We start from the raw sequence: 27,395 nt of genomic DNA on the forward strand, positions 1-27,395 counted from the left end.
AAGGATAGACATGGGCTGTTATGTCACTGCTTAGGGACAGAACGGTATAAATGTGCCAGGGGCAAAGACAGGAGTCTTTTGTAAGTTTCCACCCAGCTTTCCTACCACCAGGCTCGCGTTGTGAGCAGTCCCCTAATCAGGAGCTGCCCCAGCCTTAAGGCCCACCTTGTGGAACAAGTGCACTTAATGGCCACAGTAGAAAGAAAAAAAGAAAAAAAAAAAGACAAGCCTCCCAGTTTGCAGTGACTGGCTGATCTGATGTCCTTTGCTAATAGAGGCAGCTTTATAACACATCTCCATCGCTGACTAGTAATCCAAAAGGCTCTGAGGTTTTAACGAATGGGATTGGTCCAAAACCTGACCTCACTTTCATTTAATTTCATGCCAGCTCCAATACACACCCAGCTGCGGAGACCTTGTCTAGCTAGTGAGCTGCTCAGACACAAAGGCGCTCTAATTACCATCCGCAGGCCAGGCTGACAGAGATTTCAAGTGTTTTCATGTTTATGGAGATCAGAGAAATGTGTTCTGTACATCTTTTTCACCGATGGCAAGTATAAAATAAAACCAAACAAAAAACCCAACACATTTATTCAAAGCAGGCATTTCAGTTAAAATCCTATAATCAGGATAGCCACAATTCCAGACACTCCGGTGCGAAGTGTAGATATGTCAGTAGCCACATCTGGATGATGAACAAGCCATTGACTATAAAAACGAGAACAGCACAGTCTCAGCGCCTTTAGAATGAGTGAACAGTATGTTCCAAGCACTTCACCATGGTTCACAATGGCAAAGCCTGCAGCTTCTCTATTTGGAGGGTCACATTTTCTACTCGGTTTCCTGCACTTACAAAGGCCAGCTGGCATGGCTGGGGGAGGGGTAGAGGGAGGAAATCAACTCGTCTATCCAGGGAATTGCAGCTGTTATTACAAATGGCCCCGGAGAGCCCATTATAAGCTGCTGTGCTAGGCTGTATGTCCCTGGAGTGCCCATCACATGGCGTCTCCCTAACCCCCAACCCAGGCCCCCAGGATCCCAGAGCCACCCGCTTGAGTAGGACAACAGAGGCGAGTGGAAGAGGAGGAACCCAGGGCCCGGTCTTGGGAGTTTCCGTGAAAGCCCAGAGCCCGGCCAGGGGCGGTGGTCGCCTAGGGAAGCACAGACGCCCAGCACGTCCACGCTTTCCCACACCCGCGGTGGCGGCGGCGCGCGTGTCCTCAGGAGACTCCAGCACTTGCAAAACACTGCGCTCTTCTCCGAGCACGGGCAGAACCCGGCTACTCTGTCCCGCAACCCAGTGCGTGCCCAGTAAACAGTGACCTTGAACCGAGGAGAGGCGGGCCGGCTGTGAAAATACACTTTAGATAGGGCGTGGGGTTCACTCCGCGCCTCTCTACCCTTCCACCACCATTCAATGCCCCCTGCCCCCACCTCCTGTCCCCACCCATGTCGTACAGCCTTCCCCCACCACTCTGAGAAGGCAGACAGTTGCAAAGAGAGCGCAGGGGTTAACTCCTATTCAACCCCCAAAGGGTCCCTTCATGGCACCGCGTGTTTGATATTAAGCAGCACCTCCAAAGACACAAGATGGTTTTTTTAAGTGTCAAAAATATTCAAGTCTGGCAGATTGGGCTGCACCCTGAAATTATCTACTCATGTTCTCCTCCCCCAAAGTGGATCAGGAGCCAGCCCTGAAAAGGTAAAGAAAGTAACTGGCATCATCCTCCGTGGTTCCGGCGCACCGCGATCCGGAGAAGCGTGGATTGTGGCCACATGGTCGCGGGGCTGGAGGGCACTGAGAGGCTGCGCGGAACTGCAGGCTCCGCGGCCAGGTCGGGTCACGCCAAATAAGGAGTCCTACTGACTTGTAAGCTTGGGGTGCGCTCTGTAAAATCTGCCTTAAATAGGGCCAAGTCCTTCATTCCAAATATTTTGGCCCTCAACCCCAGTTACCCGCGAAACATTCGCGATTTTTCGGTTCCTCGTCATTAGCTTTTTTCTCTCGCTTCCAAAAGCCAGAGTTCTCCACCAGCCTGAGCAGAACTACAGCCCTCAAGGGAACCCCTTGCCCTCCAGTCTGAGGCCGGCGCTGTGGCCACCCTGGGCGTGTTAGCTGCCAGGCACAAGAACGCCGTCGCCAGTTCTGAGCTGCGCCCTCCCGGAGGCGCCAGGGTCACTGCAGGCCGCGCGAGGGCTGCGAGGCGAAGGGGGTTCATGCACCGGGGCCGACAGAGGTCCCAGGAGCGGGCGTTGGGGAAGCTTTGCACGTAACTGCAGCCGTCGCGAATGAAGCCTTCGCACGGCCTCCTTGATGAGGTTTCCAGAGAGCACTAGCTGCTGCAGAAGTCGGTGCGGGTCGTCGTCGCCTGTGCGGGTTTCTGGTTGGGACCCGCGTCGCTGCTGCAGGCGGCGGGAGGCGGCGGCGCCCCGGAGCCATCCTCGCCGGCACGGACCCGACAGCGGCTGCGGGATGCCCTGCTTGCCAGCTCCCGGAGGCCCATCAAGGTCGGCCTGAGGGGGCAGTGGGGACAGCGCGCTGGGGCCTGTAGCTAGCTCGGCCAGGCAGTAGGGCGCAGCGCGGCCCCGCACGCGGCCGCGGTCCCCCAGGGCGCAGCGCAGGACCCCAGGGGGCGCCGGGCCCACAGTCTCCGCCGACGCGGGCGGCAGCAGCAGCGGCACCGCCGGGGGCCGGGCCTTGTCCGCCGGCACTGCCGCAGCCAGGGGCCCCGGGGCCCGCAGCGGCGCCCCGGGGGGCGCGCACGGCGAGGCCGGGCTGTCCTGCGCCGCGTCCAGCTGCAGCGTCTCGCCGATCTGGGCCACCAGCCGGTCCACCTCGCCCGAGCTGCCCAGCGCCACCGACTGCTGCAGCAGGAGGAAGCTGTCCTCCTCCTCTTCCTCCCCCTCCGCCTCCTCGCCGGCTTCCTCTTCCTCCTCCCTCCGGCACGGCATGGCCCCCTGTCCCGGCACCCGGAGCTGTGCGGGCGTCGCTGGGGGCTCGGCTGCCGGCGGGCGCGGTGGGCCGCGGCGGAGCGGGCGCGGAGCTGAAGACTAAGCCGGGGCCGGGGCTGGGGCGGACGCGGAAGCCGGAGCCCGCCAGGCACTCGAGCCGCGCGCCTGCAGCCGCGGGAGCCGGAATCCTGCCGGCTCGGGTTGATTTGTAAACAATGGGTGACGTCGCACCGGGCCCTACCACCGCGCCGGGGAGGGGGTGCTGTGCCGCTGGGGGACGGGGCTTCTGTGGGATTAGGGGTCTGGGTGAAGCCGGACTGCCTTCTGAGCTCCTTCGCTCAGGGTGCTGTCTGCAAGCGCGCCCTGGGTACCTGATCCTGGCTCCCGCAGTCGGGCGCGATTGGCATTTCCAGAAATAGACACCAGCGTGAACCCTGTTGGTTTCTTCCACACACAAGCACACACACTAACACACACACACACCCACCCACACACCCCTTCTCACCGTGCGTTAACTCAACCGGTTTTTAGCGTTTGCGCTTTTGAGGTCCGGCATGCGGGCGTGTGGTGAGGATGGAAAGGAAAGGGAGTCAGGCTAGGGATTTGTACGGAGATTAGGGAAACGAAGCTGACCGGAATGGAAAGGAAGAAGAGGATCTTGTCGTTTGATGGAGGTGGCAGAGTTGGAAATGGTAAAGAAAGGCCACAGATTAATGTTTCTTGATCGAGATCCGGGGCGAATGGGGGCCTGGACTGGGGTTGGCATTGCTAGAGAGGAGGTTGCTAGTCTTTTGTTGTTGTTGTTGTTTGTTTTTTTGAGACGGATTCTCGCTCTATCGCCCAGGCTGGAGTGCAGTGGCTCGATCTCCACTCACTACAACCTCCGCCTCCTGGGTTCAAGCAATTCTCCTGCCTCAGCCTCCCGAGTAGCTGGCATTACAGGCGCCCGGCTAATTTTTATATTTTTAGTAGAGACGGGGTTTCACCATATTGGCCAGGTTGGTCTCGAACTCCTGACCTCAGGTGATCTACCCGCCTCAGCCTCCCAAAGTGCTGGGATTACAGGCGTGAGCCACTGCGCCCGGCCTAGCTAGGTTGCTACTCTTTTTTTTTTGAGACGGAGTTTCGCTCTTGTTGCCCAGGCTGGAGTGCAGTGGCGCGATCTCCGCTCACCACAACTTCCGCCTCCTGGGTTCAAGCAATTCTCCTGCCTCAGCCTCCCGAGTTGCTGGGATTACAGGCATGCGCCACCACACCCGACCTAATTTTGTATTTTTAGTAGAGATGGGGTTTCTCCATGTTGGTCAGGCTGGTCTGGTACTCCCGACCTCAGGTGATCCACATGCCTCGGCCTCCCAAAATGCTGGGATTACAAGCGTGAGCCACCACGCCTGGCTATAGGTTGTTAGTCTTAAGAGGGGCTATGTCCAGAAAGTTGTTTAAAAAAATGCCTCAGACCAGTAGGGTGGATGGGCTCTGAGGAGGTACGTAGTAGCAGAGAAAAATAGCTGTTTGGATGAAAATGGAGATATGGTTCCTTCATTCCTTGCTTCCTTCCTTCCTTCCTTCCTTTCTTCCTTTTCTTTCTCTTTCTTTTCTTTCTTTGACAGAATTTCACTCTGTCACCCAGGCTGGAGTGCAGTGGCGTGATCTGGCTGACTGCAGCCTTGACTTCCCAGGCTCAGGTGATCCTCCCACCTCAGCCTCCTGAGTAGCTGGGACAACAGGCGCTCGCCACTACACCTGGCTAATTTTTGTATTTTTAGTGGATACAGGGTTTCGCCATGTTGGCCCGTCTGTTCTGGAACTCCTGGGCTCAAGCAATCCCTCCTCCGGACATGCTGGGGTTACAGACGTGAGCCACCGCGCCCAGCCTGGAAGCAACTTTAAAATTCTAAGCATGATATAGAAAATAGGAATGCAAAGAAAGAAACGAGCCTGGGGTTCCAGATAAATAGAAAACAAGGGTCCTGTTGGGCAGTTCCAAGGCGAATAATTACAGGAGCAAACCTTTAGGAAGGGATGAGTGCAGGAAAGAGGTAGGGAAGTTGGTTCAAAAAGAGTTGGGTTTGTTTCTGTCAAGTGTGGAGGAAAAAATGTAAAAACAGAGGAAGAGGCAGTTTAAACAAAGCCATTGGATTTCTAATCTACGAAATCTGGATTTATACAGGGTGTCATAAGTTTCATCACCTTGTTTTTGTGGATTCCGTAGGATTTTCTATATACAAGATCATGTCATCTACAAATAGAGATAGTTTTGCTTCTTTTCTTTTTCTTTTTTCTTTTCTTTCTTTCTTTTTTTTTTTTTTGAGACAGGTCTCATTCTGTGGCCCAGGCTGGAGTGCAGTAGCATGATCTGTGCTCACTGCAACCTTGACCTCCCCAGGCTCAGTTATCCTCCTATCTCAGCCTCCTGAGTAGCTGGGACTACAGGTGCAAGCCACCATGCCTGGCCAATTTTTGTATTTTTTGTAGACTCCGGGGTCTCACCATGTTGCTCAGGCTGGTCTTGAACTCCTGAGCTCAAGCGATCCGCCCACCCCAGCTTCCCAAAGTGCTGAGATTACCGGCATGAGCCACAGCACCTGGCCCTGTCTTATTCCTGATCTTAGATGAAAACATTCAGTCTTTCACAACATTAGGTAGGATGTTAGCTGTGGATTTTCCATAGATAGCCTTTATTAGGTTAAGAATGTTCCCTTCTATTCCCGGTTTGTTGGGCATTTGTTGTTGTTGTTGTTGTTGTTGTTGTTATTATTGTTGTTGTGATGGAGTCTTGCTCTGTTGCCCAGGCTGGAATGCAGTGGCACAATCTCCACTCACTGCAACCTCTGCCTCCCGGGTTCAAGCAATTCTCCTGCCTCAGCCTGCTGAGTAGCTGACACTACAAGTGTGCGCCACCACGCCCAGCTAATTTTTGTGTTTTTAGTAGAGATGGGGTTTCACCATGTTGGCCAGGCTGGTCTCGAACTCCTGACCTCAGGTGATCCGCCTGCCTTGACCTCCCAAAGTGCTGGGATTTACAGGCATGAGCCACCAGACCCGGCCTACTTAAAATTTTCAAATGAAAATAATTAGTAGAAGTTTACAATTTGTGCTTTTTTATCTTTGGCTCACAACTTATGTGCCTCATACATTGTTGTGGGCATGAAAAATGGTACAACCACCTTGGAAAAAGGTCTGACAGTTTCTTATAAAATGAAACATACGCCTGTCCTGGAACACAGTTTCAATCCTGGATACTTAGCTAAGAGAAATAAACACATGGGCCCACATCAAGGCCTACAGGGAGGTGATCATAGCAGATTTTTTTTTTCTTTTTAATTGAGACAGAGTCTCCCTCTTTCGCCCAGGCTGGAGTGCAGTGGCACGATGTTGGCTCACATCAAAGGAGTTTTATTCATAAAAGCCAAAAGTAAAATGGCCCAAGTGTTCATCAACAGGTGAATGGACAAACAACCTATTGTACATTCACACAGGATGATGACAGAAAACAGTTCAGCAACAGAAAGGACTGAATATTGCTGCGTGCAGTAACATGAATGAAGCTTAAAAACAGTATGCTAAGTGAAAGAAGCCAGATAAAAACGGATATACGTCATAGGTTTCTGTTTATATGAAGTTCTAGAACAGGGAAAGTAACTTACGGTGGGGAAAACATCAGAAGACTGGTTGCCTTTGGAAAAGGTAGAGCAGGGGCAGGACTGACACTCTGAACAGACAGAGGGAACTTGCAAGAGGGTGGACATGTTCTAAATCTTGATATCTTGATTTGGATTTCACAGGTTTAGGCATGTGTTAAAACTCATTGAGTGGGCTGGGCGCGGTGGCTCACGCCTGTAATCCCAACACTTTGAAAGGCTGAGGTGGGCAGATCAGCTGAGGTCAGGAGTTTGACACCAGCCTGGCCAACATGGTGAAACCCCGTCTCTACTAAAAATACAAAAAGTAGCTGGGCATGGTGGCTCACACCTGTAGTCCCAGCTACTCAGGAGGCTGAGGCAGGAGAATTGCTTGAGCCCAAGAGGCAGAAGTTGCAGTAAGCCAAGATTGTGCCACTGCACTCCAGCCTGGGCAATAGAGCAAGACCCTGTCTCAAAAAAACAAAAAACAAAAACAAAAACAAAACAAAACAAAACAAAAAAACAACAAAAAGAAAAAAATTGTAGATTTTACATGAAGACAATAAATTGTAAAGAAAGACTGAATTCTAGTAAGAGACATGCTGATGAGTTTGGAGTGAGGTGTACTGATGTTTGCAATTTATTGTACACTAAAATGTACACCAAAGTACACTAAAATGTGAGAAGGATTAATATAGATGGATTAGAAGGATAGTTAGGCAGGTAGATATGTGATAAAACATGTATAGTAACATGTTAATGTTACCGTATGACCCACCAATTCTACTTTTAGCTATATACCAGAGAAAATTGAAAACATATGTTCACATAAAAATGTGTACACAAATGTTGATAGCAGCATTATTCATGATAGTCAAAAAGTGCAAACAACTCAAATGTTCATTAGCTGATAAATGGATGAATCAAATGTCGTATACTCATACGATGGAGTATTATTCACCATAAAAAGGAATGAAATACTGATACATGCTACAAAAGGAATGAATGTTGAAAACATTATGCTGAGTGAACAAATCAGACAGGAAAGGCAACATATTGTGTAATTCTATTTATATGAAACGTCCAGAATAGACAAATCCATAGAAACAGAAGGTAGATTAGTGGTTGCCAGGGGATGGGAGAAGGGGGGAATTAGGACTAACAGTTAATGGGTAAGAGTTTTCTTTTTGGGGTTATGAAAATGTTTTGAAATTAATGGTGATGTTTGTACAACATAATGAATATACAGCACTAAAAACTATTGAAGTGTACACTTTAAAATGTTGAATTTTATGTCATGTGAAATATATCTCAATTTTTAAAATACTAGAATCTAGGTGCTGGGTAACAGGATATTCTTTCAATTTTGTTGGCTGTTTGAAAAATTTTACAATAAAGTGTTAGAAACAATAAGCCATAGAAAAGGGGAAATTGGTTGGGCGCGGTGGCTCAGGCCTGTAATCCCAGCACTTTGGGAGGCCGAGGTGGGTGGATCATGAGGTCAAGAGATTGAGACCATCCTGGCCAACATGGTGAAACTCCATCTCTACTAAAAAAACAAAAATTAGCTGAGTGTGATGGTGCATGCCTGTAGTCCTAGCTACTCGGGAGGCTGAGGCAGGAGAATCGCTTGAACCTGGGAGGAAGGTGGAGGTTGCAGTGAGCTGAGATCCCGCCACTGTACTCCAGCCTGGTGACAGAGTGAGACTCTGTCTAAAAAAAGAAAAGGGGGGCCGGGCGCGGTGGTTCACGCCTGTAATCCCAGCACTTTGGGAGGTCGAGGCAGGCGGATCACAAAGTCAGGGGATCGACACCATCCTGGCTAACACAGTGCAACTCCATCTCTACTAAAAATACAAAAAAAAAAAAAATAGCCAGGCGTGGTGACATGCTCCTGTAGTCCCAACTACTTGGGAGGCTGAGGCAGGAGAATGGCTTGAACCTGGGAGGCAGAGGTTGCAGTGAGCTGAGATCGTGCCACTGCACTCCAGCCTGGCGACAGAGTGAGACTCTGTCTCAAATAACACGCACACACACTCACACACACACACAAAAAAACAAAAATTAGCTGGGCATGGTGGTGGGCGCCTATAATCCCAGCTACTCAGGAGGCTGAGGCAGGAGAATCGCTTGAACCCGGGAGGTGGAGGTTGCAGTGAGCCAAGATCATGCCCTTGGGCGCCAGCCTGGGCAGCAAGAGTGAAACTCCATCTCAAAAAAAAAAAAAAAAAAAAAAAAAAAGAGAGAGAGAGGTTATGGGACTCAAACTGAGATGCTAAGAGATGAGGATGAGATATTAAACACCTCTCAGTAGGCCAGGTGCAGTGGCTTACATCTGTAATCACAGCAGTTTGGGAGGCTGAGGTGGGTGGATCACCTGAGGTCAGGAGTTCGAGACCAGCCTGGCCAACATGGCGAAATCCCGTCTCTACTAAAAAAAAAGAAAAAAACATTAGCTGGGCGTGGTGGCAGGCCACTGTATTCCCAGCTACTTGGGAGGCTGAGGCAGGAGAATCACTTGAACCCAGGAGGTGGAGGTTGCAGTGAGCAGAGACTGTGCCACAGCACTCTAGCCTGGGTGACAGAGTGACACTCCATCTCAAAAAATAAAATAAAATAAACATATCTCAGTAGATTAGCAGCTGAGGAAGCCATAAGTTAAAAATGTCTTGAAGCTGCTGAATGGGCAAGAAAGATAAACCACTGGTTAGACAGTGGGGAGTGGGGGTGGGAGTTAGAACAGTTGGGTCTAGAAGCCAGTAGTTAAAATGACTAGATGGTTTCAGAGCTAACACTGATGGAGCAGTGTAGAATGTTTTGCTGTCTGGTGCAATTGGCTCACTGCAGCTTCCACCTCCGGACTCCAAGAGATTCTCCTGCCTCAGCCTCCTGAGTAGCTGGGATTACAGGCACCCGCCACCACGCCTGGCTCATTTTTGTATTTTTAGTAGAGTCGGGGTTTCACCATGTTGGCCAGGCTGTTCTCAAACTCTTAACCTCAAGTGACCCGCCCGCCTTGGCCTCTCAAAGTGCAGGGATTACAGGCGTGAGCCACTGCGCCCGGCCTTTTCAAAGTATTTTTAACACAGCATTGCCTGAGGATATTTTGTCATTTATAAAAGGTGAAAGGTCATATACCTGAGGTGCACCGGGGATGAAGTTGGTGCCACTTCTTCACTGGCCCCCAAGATCGGCCCCCTGGGTCTGTCTCTAAAAAAGGTTGGTGATGACATTGCCAAGGCAACGGGTGACTGGAAAGGCCTGGGGATTACAGTGAAACTGAACATTCAGAACAGACGGGCCCAGATTGAGGTGATGCCTTTTGCCTCTGCCCTGATCATCAAAGTTCTCAAGGAACCACCAAGAGACAGAAGAAACAGAAACACATTAAACACAGTGGGAATATCACTTTTGATGAGATTGTCAACATTGCTTGACAGAGGTGTCACCAATCTTTAGCCAGAGAACTCTCTGGAACCATTAAAGAAATCCTGGGGGACGGGCGCGGTGGCTCACGCCTGTAATCCCAGCACTTTGGGAGGCCAAGGCGGGCGGATCATGAGGTCAGGAGATCGAGACCATCCTGGCAAACATGGTGAAACCCCGTCTCTACTAAAAATACAAAAAAATCAGACGGGCGTGGCAGCGTGCGCCTGTAGTCCCAGCTGCTGGGGAGGCTGAGGCAGGAGAATGGCCTGAACCCGGGGAGGCGGAGCTTGCAGTGAGCACAGATTGTGCCACTGCACTCCAGCCTGGGTGACAGAGCAAGACTCCGTCTCAAAAAAAAAAAAAAAAAATCCTGGGGACTCCCTAGTCTGTGGGCCGTAATGTTGATGGCTGCCACCCTCATGACATCATAGATGACATCAACAGTGGTGTTGTGGAATATGCCCAGCTAGTGAAGAAGCACAAAACAAAATATTTCAATAAAGGATCATTTGAACAAAAAAACAAACTTTTTTTGGCTGGGCGTGGTGACTCACGCCTGTAATCCCAGCACTTTGGGAGGCCGAGGCAGGTGGATCACGAGGTCAGGAGTTTGAGACCAGCCTGACCCACATGGTGAAACCCCATCTGTACTAAAAATGCAAAAATTAGCCGGGTGTGGTGGTGTGCACCTGTAATCCCAGCTACTCAGTAGGCTGAGGCAGGAGAATTGCTTGAACCCGGGAGGTGGAGGTTGCAGTGAGCTGAGATTGCACCACTGCACTCCAGTTTCGGCGACAGAGCGAGACTCTGTCTCAAAAAAAAAAAAAACAAAAACAAAAAAACAAACATTTTTAAAAATACAAAAATTAGCTGGGCATGGTGGCGCACGGCTGTAGTCCCAGCTACTCGGGAGGGTGAGACAGGAGAATCACTTGAACCTGGGAGGCAGAGGTTGCAGTGAGCTGAGATTGCGCCACTGCACTCCAGCATGGGCGACAGAGGGAGACACCATCTCACACACACACACAAAGTATACAACTCAATGGTTTTTAGATATTTACAGAGTTGTGTAACCATAATCTAATTTTAGAACATTTGCATCACTCCCAAAAGAAACTTTGTACCCACTAGCTACATTGGATATTTATTTTATTCCTGGTACCCTGAAAATTGCTTTAAGGATATTATTCATTTAGTCTTCCAAAAACCTCTGGATTTGGTATTATTATTCCTTTTCATGGATGAGAAAACCAAGGCCCAGCAATAAGTAAACTTGCCCAGAATTATACATACTTCTAGTGCCAGACCCAGGATTCAAACTCAGTTTTGATAGATGCCAAAGCCTGCCCTTCTCAAACCACTGCCCAGATGCCATAACCCAGCCTCTGGAATCTGGTCTTTTAGCTCTGCCTTATTATGTTCCTCAAGGCGCACTGATTCTTCAGTGCCTCAGCTGGTGGTACTATTTCGGTCCCACTGCCCGATGCCCTTAATGTTTTTTTGGCCAGGCTCATGCATCTTGGGTTGGAGCCCCAGCCTCTTTCCCTTTAATCCACTCTTCTGACAGATCAACTTCCTAATGCCCAACCCTGCTCAGGTTACCCACGGCCTCCCCTCTGAACAGGTCCACATGGCCTCTGGAGTAAACTCTTCCACTCCTTAACGCAGTGTCCAGAACTCTCAGGGGGCTGGCCCTGGTCCACTCCTCCAACTTTATCTTGTCCTCCACCTCCACATAAACCTTTTGCTCCTGTCAACTGGGCCCTTGCTAGCTTTTAAAAGCATCTTACATGTTCCTATCACCCCATGTTTGGTCCTGCTTTTTGTGTAGAGAATGCTCTCCCTCAATTCCACCCATCTAAATCTTAGTCCAGCTACAAACCTCCTCCATGCAGCTATCTCTGCTCTCACCAAGAGTCAGTGGTTCCTCCTACTCTCCTTCTTCCCACTCTCTTTGGTTCCTCCAAGTGAGCCCTTACCACGTACCTCCTTTCTATAGTGACTTGGGCTGGTCTAGACTGTCAGATCCATGAATCTAGAGGTTAGGTTCCTCTGATTTGCCAGGCCTGTGTCACTTGCCCACTCCTGTAGCCAGAAATGGGATCAATGCCACCTAAAACACATGGACTGAGGAGAGGGGAGCAGAGAACTTCTACAGAGATGCTGCGTGATCAGAAAAAAATCCTATGTCCAATATAGGCAGGATGTATTTTTTCCGTAAGATCTAAATCATCTCATTGTTTCTATGCAATTTTTTTTTTTTTTGAGACAGAATCTGGTTCTGTAGCCCACGCTGGAGTGCAGTGGTGTGATCTTGGCTCACTGCAACCTCTGCCTCCCGAGTTCAAGCAATTCTCCTGCCTCAGCCTCCCAAGTAGCTGGAACTACAGGCGCCTGCCACTACGCCTGGCTAATTGTCGTATTTTTAGTAGAGATGGGGTTTCACCATATTGGCCAGGCTGGTCTTGAACTCCTGACCTTGTGATCTGCCTGCATCAGCCTCCCAAAGTGCTGGGATTACAGGCATGAACCACTGCGCCCGGCCGGGAATCTTTGGTTTGATTCATTTGTTCCTTTATTCATTCAACAAATAGTTGGCTAAGTAAAGCCAAATGTGTCACTTGACTAGCCTTAAAATAAAAAAGATCCTTTTTTTTTTGAGATGAAGTTTCGCTCTTGTTGCCCAGGCTGGAGTACAATGGTGCGATCTCGGCTCACCACAACCTCTGTCTCTCGGGTTCAAGCAATTCTCCTGTCTCAGCTTCTCAAGTAGCTGGGATTCCAGGCGCATGCCACCACGCCCAGCTAACTTTTGTATATTTAGTAGAGACGGCATATTGGTCAGGCTGGCTTCGAACTCCTGACCTCAGGTGATCTGCCCACCTTGGCCCCCCAGAGTCCTGGGATTACAGGCGGGAGCCACTGTGCCTGGCCGAAAGATTCTTTTTTTTTTTTTTTTTTTTTTTTTTTTTTTTTTTTTTTTGAGACGGAGTCTCGCTCTGTCGCCCAGGCTGGAGTGCAGTGGCGCAATCTCGGCTCACTGCAAGCTCCGCCTCCCGGGTTCACGCCATTCTCCTGCCTCAGCCTCTCCGAGTAGCTGGGACTACAGGCGCCCGCCACCACGCCCGGCTAATTTTTTGTATTTTTAGTAGAGACGGGGTTTCACCATGGTCTCCATCTCCTGACCTCGTGATCCGCCCGCCTCGGCCTCCCAAAGTGCTGGGATTACAAGCGTGAGCCACCGCGCCCGGCCTGAAAGATTCTTAAGTCATGAAGCTACACTCCAGTAGAAGACAACACCACTCAAGCAATCATATAAACACATCTAGAAATGCAGCAAATGTGAAATGGCAGCCTGGGACAGAGTTCTTGAGTTCTCCAGAAGTTGTTTAGGTTTCCTAATCAAAATGATTATGTGGAATTATGTTAACTGGGCAACAAGCATTTTCTTTCACAATTAGAAGCGGTCCTCATTCCAGGCTGGGGGTGGTAGCTCACGCCTGTAATCCCAACAATTTGGGAGGCTGAGGCTGGTGGATCACCTGAGGTCAGGAGTTTGAGACCAGCCTGACCAACATGGTGAAACCCCATCTCTACTAAAAATATAAAAATTAGCCAGGCATGGGGGCAAGCGCCTGTAATCTCAGCTACTTGGGAGGCTGAGGCAGGAGGATCCCTTGAGCCCGGGAGGTGGAGGTTGCAGTGAGCCAAGATTGTGCTACTGCACTCCAGCCTTGGGGACAGAGTGAGACTCCATCTCAAAATAAATAAATAAATAAACAAACAAGTTCACATATTTCAGAAGAGGTAGTTTTGTATTTAATTCACATTAAAGTATAAATGAATGAACAAACACAGCTCTTTTGATAACTCTGAAAGAAGATAAGTCTTATGGATGGGAATGACTGTAGATCCCTGGATGGGGATGTGTAAGCCTGAGGAGCTGAAGGACAATTTCCTTTATTTCTGATATATATATATATATATATATATTTTTTTTTTTTTTTTTTTTTTAAGACAGGGTTTCACTCCTGTCACCCAGGCTGGAGTGCAATGGTGTGATCTCAGCTCACTAAAATCTCCGCCTCTGCGGCTCAAGCAATTCTCCTGCCTCAGCCTTGAGAGTAGCTGGTACTGTAGGCGCAAGCCATAGCATGCAGCTAGTTTTTGTATTTTTTTTGGCCAGACGTAGTGGCTCCTGCCTGTAATCCCAGCACTTTGGGAGGCCGAGGTGGGCAGATCACCTGAGCTCAGGAGTTCGAAACCAGCCTGACCAACATGGTGAAACCCCGTCTCCGTTAAAAATACAAAAATTAGGTCAGGCGCGGTGGCTCATGCCTGTAATCCCAACACTTTGGGAGGCCGAGGCTGGCAGATCACAAGGTCAGGAGATCGAGACCATCCTGGCTAACATGGTGAAACCCCGTCTCTACTAAAAATGCAAAAAATTAGCCGGTGTGGTGGTGGGTGCCTGTAGTCCCAGCTACTTGGGAGGCTGAGGCAGGAGAATCGCTTTGAACTCGGGAGGCAGAGGTTGCAGTGAGCTGAGATCTCGCCACTGCACTCCAGCCTGGGCAACAGAGCGAGACTCCGTCTCAAAAAAAAAAAAAAACAACCCACATAAATTAGGCCCAGCGCAATGGCTCATGACTGATTGCCTGAGGAGGGCAGATTGCCTGAGGTCAGGAGTTCAAAACCAGCCTGGGCCACATGGTGAAACCCCATCTCTCTCTCTTTTTTTTTTTTTTTGAGACGAAGTCTTGCTCTGTTGCCCAGCCTGGAGTGCAGTGGCACGATCTCGGCTCACTGCAAGCTCCACCTCCCGGGTTCATGTCATTCTCCTGCCTCAGCCTCCCGAGTAGCTGGGACTACAGGCGCCCGCCACCTCACCCAGCTAATTTTTTGTATTTTTTAGTAGAGACGGGGTTTCACTGTGTTAGCCAGGATGGTCTCAATCTCCTGACCTCGTGATCCGCCTGACTTGCTGGGATTACAGGCATGAGCCACCACGCCAGGCTGGTGAAGCCCCATCTCTACTAAAAATACAAAAAATTAGCTGGATGTGGTGGTGCACTCCTGTAATCTCAGCTACTCAGGATACTGAGGAATGAGAATTGCTTGAACCCAGGAGGTGGAGGTTGCAATGAACTGAGATCGTGCCACTGCACTCCAGCCTGAGTGACAGAGCAAGACTCTGTCTCAAAAAAGAAAAAAGAAAAATAAATAAATAAATAAAAATCATGTTTTTTGTAGAGACAGGGTTTGCCATGTTGCCCAGGCTGGTCTTGAACTCCTGAGCTCAAGTGATCCACCTGCCTCGGCCTCCCAAAATGGTGGGATTTCAGGTGTGAACCTCTGTGCCTGGCCTTACTTTCTGGGGAATCTTTGAAGCTGACTCTGAAGCCTCCATATCTAGAGGACAGAGAGGTGGGAAAATATTAGTGCCTTTCCTGAATTTCATCCTACTTCTTAATCACTATAGAGACTTTATGTGCAAAATTTCTCTTCATACCAAAACAAACTCCATGAGAATGGGTTACAGTGGTAGGAAAAAGGGATCTATGTATCAGTTCACAAGACCATGGAGGTAACATCCAACGCACTGGGCTCACAATGTACTGGCTTGCTCTTGACTATCACAAATGTGTTACTGCTTTGAAGCTTACCATCAGCCCCTGTGGCCTTCTGACCTGAGGCCTGGGTTAGGGTCTTAGTTTGTTCTCTGTTGCTTATAGCAGAGTTCCTGAAACTGGGTAATTTATAAAGAAAATAAATTTATTTCTTACAATTATGGAGGCTGAGAAGTTCAAGGTCGAGGGGATGCATCTGGTGGGAGCCTTCTTGCTGACGGAGACTCTGTGAAGAGTCCCAAGATGGTACAGGGCATTACATGGCAAGGAGGTTGAGTGTGCTAGCTTATGTAGCTCAGGTCTCTCTTCCTCCTCTTTCTTTTTTTTTTTGTTTTGAGACGGAGTCTCGCTCTGTCATCCAGGCTGGAGTGCAGCGGTGCGGTCTCGGCTCACTGCAAACTCCGCCTCCCAGGTTCACACCATTCTCCTGCCTCAGCCTCCTGAGTAGGTGGGACCACAGGTGCCTGCCACCATGGCCGGCTAATTTTTTGTATTTTTAGTAGAGATGGGGTTTCACCTGTTAGCCAGGATGATCTCGATCTCCTGACCTCATGATCTGTCTGCCCTGGCCTCCCAAAGTGCTGGGATTACAGGTGTGAGCCTCCATGTCTGGCCTTTTTTTTTTTAGACAGAGTTTTGCTCTTGTTGCCCAGGCTAGAGTGGAATGGCATGATCTCAGCTCACTGCAACCTCTGCCTCCCAGCTTCAAGCGATTCTCCTACCTCAGCCTCCCGGGTAGCTGGGATTACAGGCACCCACTAGTACACCTGGCTAATTTTTGTATTTTTAGCAGAGACAGGGTTTCACCATATTGGCCAGGCTGGTCTCAAACTCCTGACCTCAGATGATCAACCTGCCTCCACCTCCCAAAGTGCTGGGATTACAGGAGTGAGCCACCGTGCCCGGCCTCTCTTCCTCTTCTTTTTTTTTTTTTTTTTGGAGACGGAGTCTCGCTCTGTCGCCCAGGCTGGAGTGCAGTGGCGCAATCTCGGCTCACTGCAAGCTCCGCCTCCCGGGTTCACGCCATTCTCCTGCCTCAGCCTCTCCGAGTAGCTGGGACTACAGGCGCCCGCCACCACGCCCGGCTAATTTTTTGTATTTTTAGTAGAGATGGGGTTTCACCGTGGTCTCGATCTCCTGACCTCGTGATCCGCCCACCTCGGCCTCCCAAAGTGCTGGGATTACAAGCGTGAGCCACCGCGCCCGGCCTCCTCTTCTTGTAAAGCCACCAGCTTGGCCTGGTGTGGTGGCTTCATGCCTGTAATCCCAGCACTTTGGGAGGCTAAGGTGGGAGGATCATTTGAGGACAGGAGTTCAAGACCAGCCTGGGCAAGAAAGCAAAACGTGTCTCTACCATAAAAAAAAAATTAGCTGGGCATGGTGGTGCGTGCCTGTAGTCCCAGCTACTTGGGAGGCTGAAGTGGGAGAGTTGCTTGAGCCCAGGTTGAGGGTGTAGTGAGCCATAATTGCACCATTGCACTCCAGCGTGGGTGACAGAATGGGACCCTATCTCAAAATAAATAAATAAAGCCACCAGTTCCCCTCCCGTGACAACCCATTAATCTAGTAATCCATTCATTCATTAATCTGTGAATGGATTAATACATTCATGAAGGACCCACTTCTCCATATTGCCACATTGGGGATTAAGTTTCAACATTAGTTTTTTTTCTTTTGAGATGGAGACTAGCTCTGTCACCCAGGCTGGAGTGCAGTGGCATGATCTTGGCTCAGTGCAACCTTCACCTCCCGGGTTGAAGCACTTCTCCTGCCTCAGACTCCCAAGTAGTTGGGACTATAGGCGCGCACCACCATGCCCAGCTAATTTTTTTTTTTTTTTTTTTTGTATTTTTAGTAGAGGCAGGGTTTCACTCTGTTGGCCAGGCTGGTCTTGAACTCCTGACCTCAGGTGATCCGCCCTTTTGGCTTCCCAGAGGGCAAGGATTACAGGAGTGTGCCACTGCACCCGGCCAACATGAGTTTTAAATTGGACATTCAAACCACAGCAGCCAGAGAGATTTCAAATGTTTGGTGTGTTTGCAGGCTTTCCCTCTCACCCTGTCAGGCTCAGAGTCACCCATTCCACCCTTGTCACCCAAGCCCTCAGACCTGGTCCCCATGCCAGGCCTGTCTTCTGGGAGTATCTTCTTGCTTTGGAAAGTTCAGTCCTTTGCTCTGTTGTGGCCCAGATGGCATAGCACCCTTGCCCTCAGGCCCCAGTCTGCAAGCCTCGTGAGCGTAGGATCCAGGACTCCTTCTCCATAGCCCTGACACTGAGCTCAGTGCCTGAGATGGCCGAGTCCCCATCACAATGCTCTGTGACTGCCTGGGCTTTCAGGCCTCTCTGCCAGCTTCCTGCCAGTGACTTTCCCAGCTTGTAGTTCTCCTGGCTGGGGAAAGTGACCTCCAGAGTTTTTATCCTGGAGTTCCAGCACTGAATGTTTTTAGCAGCACAGAGTTGGTTCTTCTTCCCTCACCTCACTGAGTCCCCTTTCCCACTCTCTGGTCCTGTGGTCAGTCTTGAAGAGCATTCCACAGCAAAGCTGAAGACGGTTTTCTTTTTTTCTCCATATGGAATGATGTAGATGCTAGAGTCTTTGGTGTGTCCGAAGAAGACTGAGGCATTAAGTTTTTTGTTTTTGTTTTTGTTTTTGTTTTGAGGCAGAGTTTTGCTCTTGTTGCCCAGGCTAGAGTGCAGTAGCGCGATCTCGACTCGACTCACTGCAACCTCTGCCTCCTGGGTTTAAATGATTCTCCTGCCTCAACCTCCAAAGTAGCTGGGATTACAGGCACCCGCCACCACTTCTGGCTAATTTTTTGTATTTTTAGTAGAGATGGTGTTTCACCATGTTTGCCAGGCTAGTCTCGAACTCCTGACCTCAGGTTATCCACCCATGGGGCATTAAGTTTTGCCCCAGCCCTGAATAAACATGTGGTTGTGTACACAAAGAGATCTGGGAGGCAAAAAATTGAGAATGATTTGTAGGAAATGTGTGTCCCTTAATTATTCCCCACTTTGGGATTTTTCTCCACAGGGAGAATTCTAGTGGGAGGCAAGGCTCTTCTCCCAGCAGACAGTGGAGGCATGAGACTTAGGCTCGGCCTGCCAGATGTTCTCACTCAAGACTCTGTCTTTCCAGGGAGTGACAAGCCCACGAGGATAAATGGGCACTCGGTGGAGGGGAGCCTGCTTCAGTGGACAGGTCTGGATGGCGTGACCTCAGCTGGGTTTCCTGCTCTCTAACCCCTTTTCTTCCAGGCAGTTCTTCAGTCTAGTTTCCTTCCAACAAATCCAGTTTCTGTTTCTGTTAGGTAAGTCCATTTTCAGTGCTTGCAACTCTGCCTGACATATACATAAATGTTCAATTAGAGGGGATGGTTTAAATAAATGCAGAAACATCTACAATGTGGAATACCATGCAGCGGTTCAAAAAAGTAATGGCAGAACTATGCACATAGATGTGGAAAGATCTCCATAATACATGTCTAAGGACAGTACAGTGTATCACTCTTTATTTAAAAATTAAAACAAAGTTTTTTTTTTTTGAGATGGAGTGTCTCTCTGTCACCCAGGCTGGAGTGAAATGGAGCGATCTCGGCTCACTGCAACCTCTGCCTCCTGGGTTCAAGCGATTTTCCCTGCCTTAGCTTCCCAAGTAGGTGGGATTACAGATATGTGCCACCACGCCTGGTTAATTTTTGCATTTTTAGTAGAGACGGGGTTTCGCCATGTTGGTCAGGCTGGTCTCGAACTCCTGACCTCAGGTGATCTGTCCGCCTCAGCCTCCCAAAGTGCTGGGATTACAGGCATGAGCCACCATACCCAGCCAAAATTATGCATTTCTCTGTGCATGTTTGTGCAACCATTATAGTGAAATGCTAAAAAAGAAGGACTTTATTTGTTCATACCTATATTCCCAGGCCTAGAACAGTGTGTGGCACATAGTAGACACTCAATAAATATTTGTTGAATTAAAATATTATATAGAAAAAGATCTGGAAGGACACATATAAAACTGAAAATAATGGTTTCTTAGAGGGACTAGAATGTAGACAAGGGTAAAACCGGGTGCAGTGGTTCAAACCTGTAATCCCAGCACTTTGGGAGGCCGAGGTGGGCGGATCACAAAATCGAGAGTTCGAGACCACCCTGGCCAATATGGTGAAACTCTGTCTCTACTAAAAATACAAAAATTAGCTGGGCGTGGTGGCTGGCGCCTGTAATCCCAGCTACTCGGGGAGGCTGAGGCATGAGAATCCCTTGAACCTGGGAGGCGGAGGTTGCAGTGAGCCGAGATCGTGCCACTGCACTCCAGCCTGGATGACAGAGCAAGACTCCGTCTCAAAAAAAAAAAAAAAAAGAATGTAGACAAGGGTAAATTTTTATTCATATTACTTGAGTTTTTTTAATAATGAAAATATCTTTCCGTATTACTTGTGTAATTAAACAATAAAAAAAGAAGAGCACTAAATATTAACAGGTGGCTGGATGTGGTGGCTCATGCCTGTAATCCTAACACTTTGGGAGGTCAAGGTGGGAGGATCACTTGAAGACAGGAGTTTGAGACCAGCCTGGGCAACATAGTGAGACCCTGTCTGTAGAAAAAAAAAGAAACATTAACAGGTGAAAAGAAAGCCATTAAAATGGTAATTTCAAAGATGGTTTTATAACGAATACAAGTTAGGGAGAAAAGAAAGAAGGCAATTGGTATTCCAGGTAACTATGTGATATTTTGGTGGGAGTGTTGGCTATTTTGACATGAGAACAAACACAATCACATTTTAGATTTTCTTTCTTTCTTTTATTTATTTTTTTTGAGATGGAGTCTCGCTCTGTTGCCCAGGCTGGAGTGCAATGGCATGATCTTGGCTCACTGCAACCTCCGTCTCCCGGGTTCAAGTGATTCTCCTGCCTCAGCCTCCCGAGTAGCTGGGATTACAGATGCCTGCCATCACGCCCAGCTAATTTTTGTATTTTTTTTTTTTTTTTTTTTAGTAGAGACAGGGTTTCACCATGTTCACCAGGCTGGTCTTGAACTCTTGACTTCGTGATCTGCCCGCCTCGGCCTCCCAAAGTGCTGGCATGAGCCACCGCGCCCAGCCTAAATTTTCTTTTCTTTTTTTTTTTTTGAGACAGAGTCTCGCTCTGTCACCCAGGCTGGAGTGCAGTGGCACGATCTCGGCTCACTGCAAGCTCCACCTCCTGGATTCACGCCATTCTCCTGCCTCAGCCTCCCGAGTAGCTGGGACTACAGGCGCCCGCCACTACGCCTGGCTAATTTTTTGTGTTTTAGTAGAGACGGGGTTTCATCGTGTTAGCCAGGATGGTCTCGATCTCCTGACCTCGTGATCCGCCCGCCTCGGCCTCAGAAAGTGCTGGGATTACAGGCGTGAGCCACTGTGCCCGGCCTAGATTTTCACTTTTTAAAAGATATTCAGTAGGCACCCTCACCCCATCCCTAACAAGATTAGAAAGCGATGCAAGGCTCAGAAATGCTTATTGTGCACATGATGCTTTTGTATTCTGATGTGGGCATCAAAATGTCCTGCTTCAGGCCCAGCTTGGTGGCTCATGCTGGTAATCCCAGCACTTTGGGAAGCCAAGGCGGGCGGATCACTTGAGCTCAAGAGTTCAAGACCAGCCTGGCCAACATGGTAAAACCCTGTCTCTACTAAAATTAGCCAGGCGTGGTGGTGCGCACTCATAGTCCCAGCTACTAGGGAGGCTGAGGCAGGAGAATCGCCTGAACCTGAAAGTCAGAGGTTGCAGCGCAGTGACCTGAGATCGCACCACTGTAGTCCAGCCAGGGCGACAGAGCAAGACTTCATCTCAAAAAAAAAAAAAAAAAAAAAAAAAAAAGTCTTGCTTTAATTTAAACAGAGGGCAGAGCTAGAACAAAAGTATAAAACATCAAGGGCTGCAAGTCATCTGCACTGTTGAAGGGTGAAGTTAGAGGTGGGGTCAGGGGCAGATCTTCATTTTCTCCCTTTTCCAACATGTTCCTTTGTTGACTTCCTTCCCAGCTTTCCTCCCTCCCTTTTTCCCTGCCATGGAGGCTAGGGCCTGGAAAAGCAAAGATGATTAGAACACCACTTCTGCCCCTAAAGCTCGCAGTCTTGTGGGGTAGGTAGATGGATTTGTAGTGACATTCATAGCAGACTCCAGTCTATGGGCTTGCTCCTAAACCCTCCTGACAGTCTTGGCCTCTTCCCTTCTCCACACTTCTGAATTCCTAGGAGTCTGTTCCTTACTTTGATATTTAGCCCCCACCCAGCCCCTGTAATTCTAAACTATCTTCTGTGGTGTGTGACTTACATGTGTTCATTTTGTCTCCCTGAGTCTACTGTAAACTGCTTGAGGGCTGGGGCCACCCTTCTGTGACCTTTTGTTCAACTAGACTGTTGAAAACAAGGTAACTTTCTGAACTGTCTTGAACTCCTGCTGTACACACTTATCACCAGGCTGGCAATCTGTACCTAGATAGAGAAAAGATGACTTCAGGGAAGTCATGATACCCCTGCAGAAATAAAGGTGTGCAGGCTTGTCAGCTGAGTTTGTGTTTTTACAGCACTCAGCAATGATATTTGCTTTTAATCAGAAGTCACAGCAGAACAGTTGGTTTTGAGGAGAAACACTTCTCTCTCCAGAGTAACTGATTAAACTGTAACCATGATGTAATGTGTAGTCCTTATCACACAGCCATGGAGATAGATGTGTTATCCGAGAAGAGAGAGAAGGGAGTTTAGCATTCTTTTATTTCTTTATTTATTTTAGAGACAGGGTCTTACTATGTTGCCCAGGCTGGAGTGCAGTGGCTATTCACAGGCAAAATTCTACTACGGATCAGCATAAGGTTTTTGTTTTTGTTTGTTTTGAGACAGAGTCTCACTGTGTCGGCCAGGCTGGAGTGCAGTGGTGCAATCTCAGCTCACTGCAACCTCCATCTCCCAGGTTCAAGCGGTTCTCCTGCCTCAGCCTCCCGAGTAGCTGGGATTACAGGTGACTGCCACCGCGCCAGGCTAATTTTTTGTATTTTTAGTAGAGACGGGGTTTCGCCATGTTGGTCAGGCTGGTCTCGTGAGCTACTGTGCCCAGCCAGCATGGGGTTTTTGATATACTCTGCTTCCAACCTAGGCTGTATCACTCCTCCTTAGTCAACCTGGTGGCTCCCACTCCTGGGAGATCACCACGTTGATGCCACACTTAGTGCAGACACCCCATAGGCATAGTGTATTGTAATACAGAACTCCTGGGCTCAAGCAATCCTCCCGCCTCAGCAGTAGCTGGGACTACAGGTGCATGCCCAGCAAGTTTAGTGTTCTTTTAGCATTCTTTTTTTCTTTTTGTTTTTGAGACGGAGTCTTGCCCTGTTGCCCAGGTTGGAGTGCAATTCTCAGCTCACTGCAACCTCCGCCTCCCGGGTTCAAGTGATTCTCTTGCCTCAGCCTCCTGAGTAGCTGGGATTACAGGCGTGTGACACCATGTCTGGCTAATTTTTTTGTATCTTTAGTAGAGACAGGGGTTTCACCATGTTGGCCAGGCTGGTCTCGAACTCCTGACTTTATGATCCGCCTGCCTCAGCCTCCCAAAGTGCTGAGATTACCGGCGTGAGCCACCGCGCCCGGCTGAGTTTAGCATTCTTAATATTCATCATGTCGTCTCCAACACTGGTCTAATCTTAGTATGTTCTAGACACTGTGCTACTAAGTGGCTTTTCAGAAATTATCTTTTTTTTTTTTTTTTTTTTTTTTTTTTTGAGACGGAGTTTCGCACTTGTTGCCCAGGCTGGAGTGCAATGGTGCGATCTCGGCTCACTGCAACCTCTGCCTTCTGGGTTCAAGCGATTCTCCTGCCTCTGCCTCCCAAGTAGCTGGGATTACAGCATGTGCCACCATGCCTGGCTAATTTTGTATTTTTAGTAGAGACGGGGTTTCTCCATGTTAATCAGGCTGGCCTCTAACTCCTGAGCTCAGGTGATCCGCCCGCCTCGGCCTCCCAAAGTGCTGGGATTACAGGCATGAGCCACTGCGCCCGGCCTCAGAAATTATCTTATTTACTCTTCACCATACCCTTGTGAGATTTATTATCCTCATTTTACAGAAGAGGAAATGGAATCAGAAAGCTAAGTAACCGCCGGGCGCGGTGGCTCACGCTTGTAATCCCAGCACTTTGGGAGGCCGAGGCGGGCGGATCACAAGGTCAGGAGATCGAGACCACGGTGAAACCCCGTCTCTACTAAAAATACAAAAAAATTAGCCGGGCGTGGTGGCGGGCGCCTGTAGTCCCAGCTACTCGGAGAGGCTGAGGCAGGAGAATGGCGTGAACCCGGGAGGCGGAGCTTGCAGTGAGCCGAGATCGCGCCACTGCACTCCAGCCTGGGTGACAGAGCAAGACTCCGTCTCAAAAAAAAAAAAAAAAAAAAAAAAGAAAGCTAAGTAACTTGTCCAGGGTCACATATCTAGAAGCTCTGGAGCCAGGATTTGAACTTGGGTTTATTCACTCCGGAGCCCATGCTTTTAACTACTGTGCTGTATTTTCCCAAACATTATATAAACATGTGATTTGGCTAGGTGTGGTGGCTCATGCCTGTAATCCCAGCACTTTGGGAGGCCGAGGTGGGCGGATCACCTGAGGTCAGGAGTTCGACAGCAGACTGGCCAATATGGCGAAACCCTGTCTCTACTAAAAATACAAAAATTAGCCAGGCGTGGTGGTGGGTGCTTGTAGTCCCAGCTACTCGGGAAGCTGAGGCAGGAGAATTGCTTGAACTTGGGAGGCGGAGGTTGCAGTGATCCGAGATCATGCCACTGCACTCCTGCCTGGGCAACAGAGTGAGACTCTGTCTCCAAAAAAAAAAAAAAAAAAAAGGTGCGATTCTTCATTAAAAAAAAAGAACCAGAAATATAGTTTTGTGGCGTTCCTCCTAGTTGCAGTGGTAATACTTTAAAGTTTTGAACAGTTTTTCTTTTGTGAAAGCATCAGTTTCATTCAATCAGTCAATCAGTCCATGTGCTGGGTGTCATGGGGCTAGAAACAAAACTAGTTCCTATTTTGAGGGAAGGGCAGAATTTGAGCCGTGGGTTCCTTGCTTTGCATATATAGCAATTAACGCAACCTAGATTTTCTTTTTCTTTCTTTCTTTTTTTTTTTTTTTTTGAGACGTAGCCTCAACCTATTGCCCAGGCTGGAGTGTAGTGGCACGATCTTGGCTCACTGCAACCTCTACCTCCTGGGTTCAAGTGATTCTCCTGCCTCAGCCTCCCAAGTAGCTGGGATTATAGGTATGTGGCACCACACCCGGCTAATTTTTGTATTTTTAGTAGAGACAGAAAGTTTCACCATGTTGCCGGGCTAGGCTGGAACTCCTGACCTCAGGTGATCCACCCCCTTCGGCCTCCCAAAGTGCTGAGATTACAGGTGTGAGCCACCTCGCCTGGCCTTTTTTTTTTTTTCGAGACAGAGTCTCATTCTGTTGGCCCAGGCTGGAGTGCAGTGGCACGTGATCTTGGCTCACTGTAACCTCCCCTTCCTGGGTTCAAGCGATTCTCCTGCCTCAGCCTCCTGAGTAGCTGGCAACAGAGTGAGACTCTGTTTCAAACAAAAAACATAAAAAACATCACACTAAATGCAATTTTATTTGGACACATCTATCAAACTTTTATTTTCTTTTTTAGAGAAAGGGTCTCATTCTGTCACCTAGCCTGGAGTTCAGTGGCACAATCATAGCTCACTTTAACCTTGAAATCCTGGGCCCAGGTGATCCTCCTGCCTCAGCCTCCAAAAGCGATGGGATTACGGGTGTAGGCCATTGTGCCTAGCCCTTATCAAAGTTTTAGTATTAATTTATCAGTTGAAAAAAATCTATTAGAATATGTGATTTGATTATTTGGGTGTAATAGTTTGACGACGTACTTATATTTTTCAAAAATATTTATTGGACAGCCATTATGTGCCAGACACTGTGGGGAGAAAATAAATATTTCCCTTCCTGCCAGACACTGTGGGGAGCAAAATAAATATTTCTTTCCCTCCCTCCCTCCCTCCCTCCCTCCCTTCCTTCCTTCCTTCCTTCCTTCCTTTTTTTTCCTCTGTGACCCAGGCTGGAGTATAGTCGGCTCGCTGCAGTCTCCCTGCCTCCGGCTCCCGTGATTCTCCTGCCCCGGCCTGCGGGCTGCCTGGGATTGCCGGCGCGCGCCACCACCCCTGCCTGGTTTTTCTCCTGAGGCGCGGTTTCGCCATGTTGGCCAGGCTGGTCTCCAGCTCCTGACCTCGAGTGCTCTGCCCGCCTCGGCCTCCCGAGGTGCTGGGACTGCAGACAGAGTCTCGCTCACTCGGTGCTCGGTGCTGCCCGGGCTGGAGTGCGGTGGCGGGGTCTTGGCTCGCTGCAGCCTCCGCCTCCCAGCCGCCTGCCTTGGACTCCCAGGGTGCTGGGATTGCAGCTTCTGCCCGGCCGCCGCCCTGTCTGGGAGGTGGGGAGCGTCTCTGCCTGGCCGCCCATCGTCTGGGTTGTGAGGAGCGCCTCTGCCCAGCCGCCACCCTGACTAGGAAGTGAGGAGCGTCTCTGCCTGGCCGCCCATCGTCTGGGATGTGAGGAGCGCCTCTCCCCGGCCGCCCATCGTCTGGGAAGTGAGGAGCGCCTCTCCCCAGCCGCCACGTCTGGGAAGTGAGGAGCGCCTCTGCCCAGCCGCCCATCATCTGGGATGTGAGGAGCGCCTCTGCCTGGCCACCCTGTTCGGGAAGTGAGGAGCCCCTCTGCCCGGCCGCCACCCCGTCTAGGAAGTGAGGAGCGTCTCTGCCCGGCCGCCCCGTCTGGGATGTGGGGAGCGCCTCTGCCCGGCCGCCCCGTCTGGGAGGTCTACCATGGAGGCCAGAAGCAATGTGGGGGCTGGACGTGGTGGCTCACGCCTGTAGTCCCAGCACTCTGGGAGGCCGAGGCGGGTTGATCACTTGAGGCTAGGAGTTCGAGACCAGCCTGGCCAACATGGCGAAACATATGAAAAATACAACAGACAAACCAACCAGCCAACCCAGCGACAAGAAAACAGGTCTACCCTGGAGTCATACTCTAATTTTTTCTATTTTCCTCCCTTTCTGATCCTTTATCCCACTTTCTTTTTCTTCCTCTTCCTTCTCCTTCTTCTTTGTCAAATAGAGGATTGAGTTATTATCATTGATCCATACAAAGTCCCTCTCTCATTTATTTTCTTTAATTGCCACCCCACATTTCTATTCCCTGTCTTCCCATGTGCAACCTTCCTAATATGTTTGATATGCATCTTTTTGTTTGTATGTATTTTTGGAAAATGTTTATTGTTTTGTGTGCAAAAAAATAAAAAAATAAATGATTAAAAAAATAAAAAATAAAAAAAAATAAAATAAAATGGAAATTAAAAAAAAATATATAGTCTCTGCCCACTTGTGGCAGGAAGCCTAGCTGGGAAACCTCACATGAAACAAATAGTCACACAAACGACTATCTAATTGTGAGTTGTGATATGAACTGTAAAAGAGTAGTACAGAGTTCTTTGTGAAAGTTTACTGAGGGAATTGATTTATACAATGGGGGTCATGGAAGGTCTTTGAGCCAGTGACATTTAAGCTTTGACCTGAAAGCCAAAAAAGTGGAAAAATGGACTAGCCAGAAAAAGTAACATGTGCAAAAGCCCTGAGACAGTTGAGAAAGTGAAGCATGTGCAGTACAGTTTAGTAAAAAGGAGGCAGAGTGCAGGGAGAGCCCCAGATGGCAGGATATCAGAAGGA

At 49.1% G+C, this 27,395-nt stretch overlaps 1 protein-coding gene and 1 long non-coding RNA gene across 2 annotated transcripts; one reads left to right on the top strand and one right to left on the bottom strand.

Annotated features, from left to right (window-relative positions):
- Window positions 1-482: 482 nt before the first annotated feature.
- FRAT1 (FRAT regulator of WNT signaling pathway 1) lies at window positions 483-3,137 on the bottom strand. The gene has a single exon (XM_032135313.1). The coding sequence runs from the start codon at window positions 2,950-2,952 to the stop codon at window positions 2,113-2,115; it is 840 nt and encodes a 279-aa protein (XP_031991204.1). The 5' UTR covers window positions 2,953-3,137; the 3' UTR covers window positions 483-2,112.
- A 338-nt stretch (window positions 3,138-3,475) lies between these two features.
- Window positions 3,476-26,925, top strand: LOC131382941 (uncharacterized). The gene is made up of 3 exons (XR_009212569.1): window positions 3,476-3,644; window positions 18,775-18,946; window positions 25,735-26,925. It is a non-coding gene; the product is annotated as an uncharacterized LOC131382941 (long non-coding RNA).
- Window positions 26,926-27,395: the final 470 nt, after the last annotated feature.

The sequence above is a fragment of the Hylobates moloch genome, unplaced genomic scaffold (genome assembly GCF_009828535.3).
Source record: "Hylobates moloch isolate HMO894 unplaced genomic scaffold, HMol_V3 SCAFFOLD_3, whole genome shotgun sequence".
Classification (NCBI taxonomy): Eukaryota; Metazoa; Chordata; class Mammalia; order Primates; family Hylobatidae; genus Hylobates; species Hylobates moloch.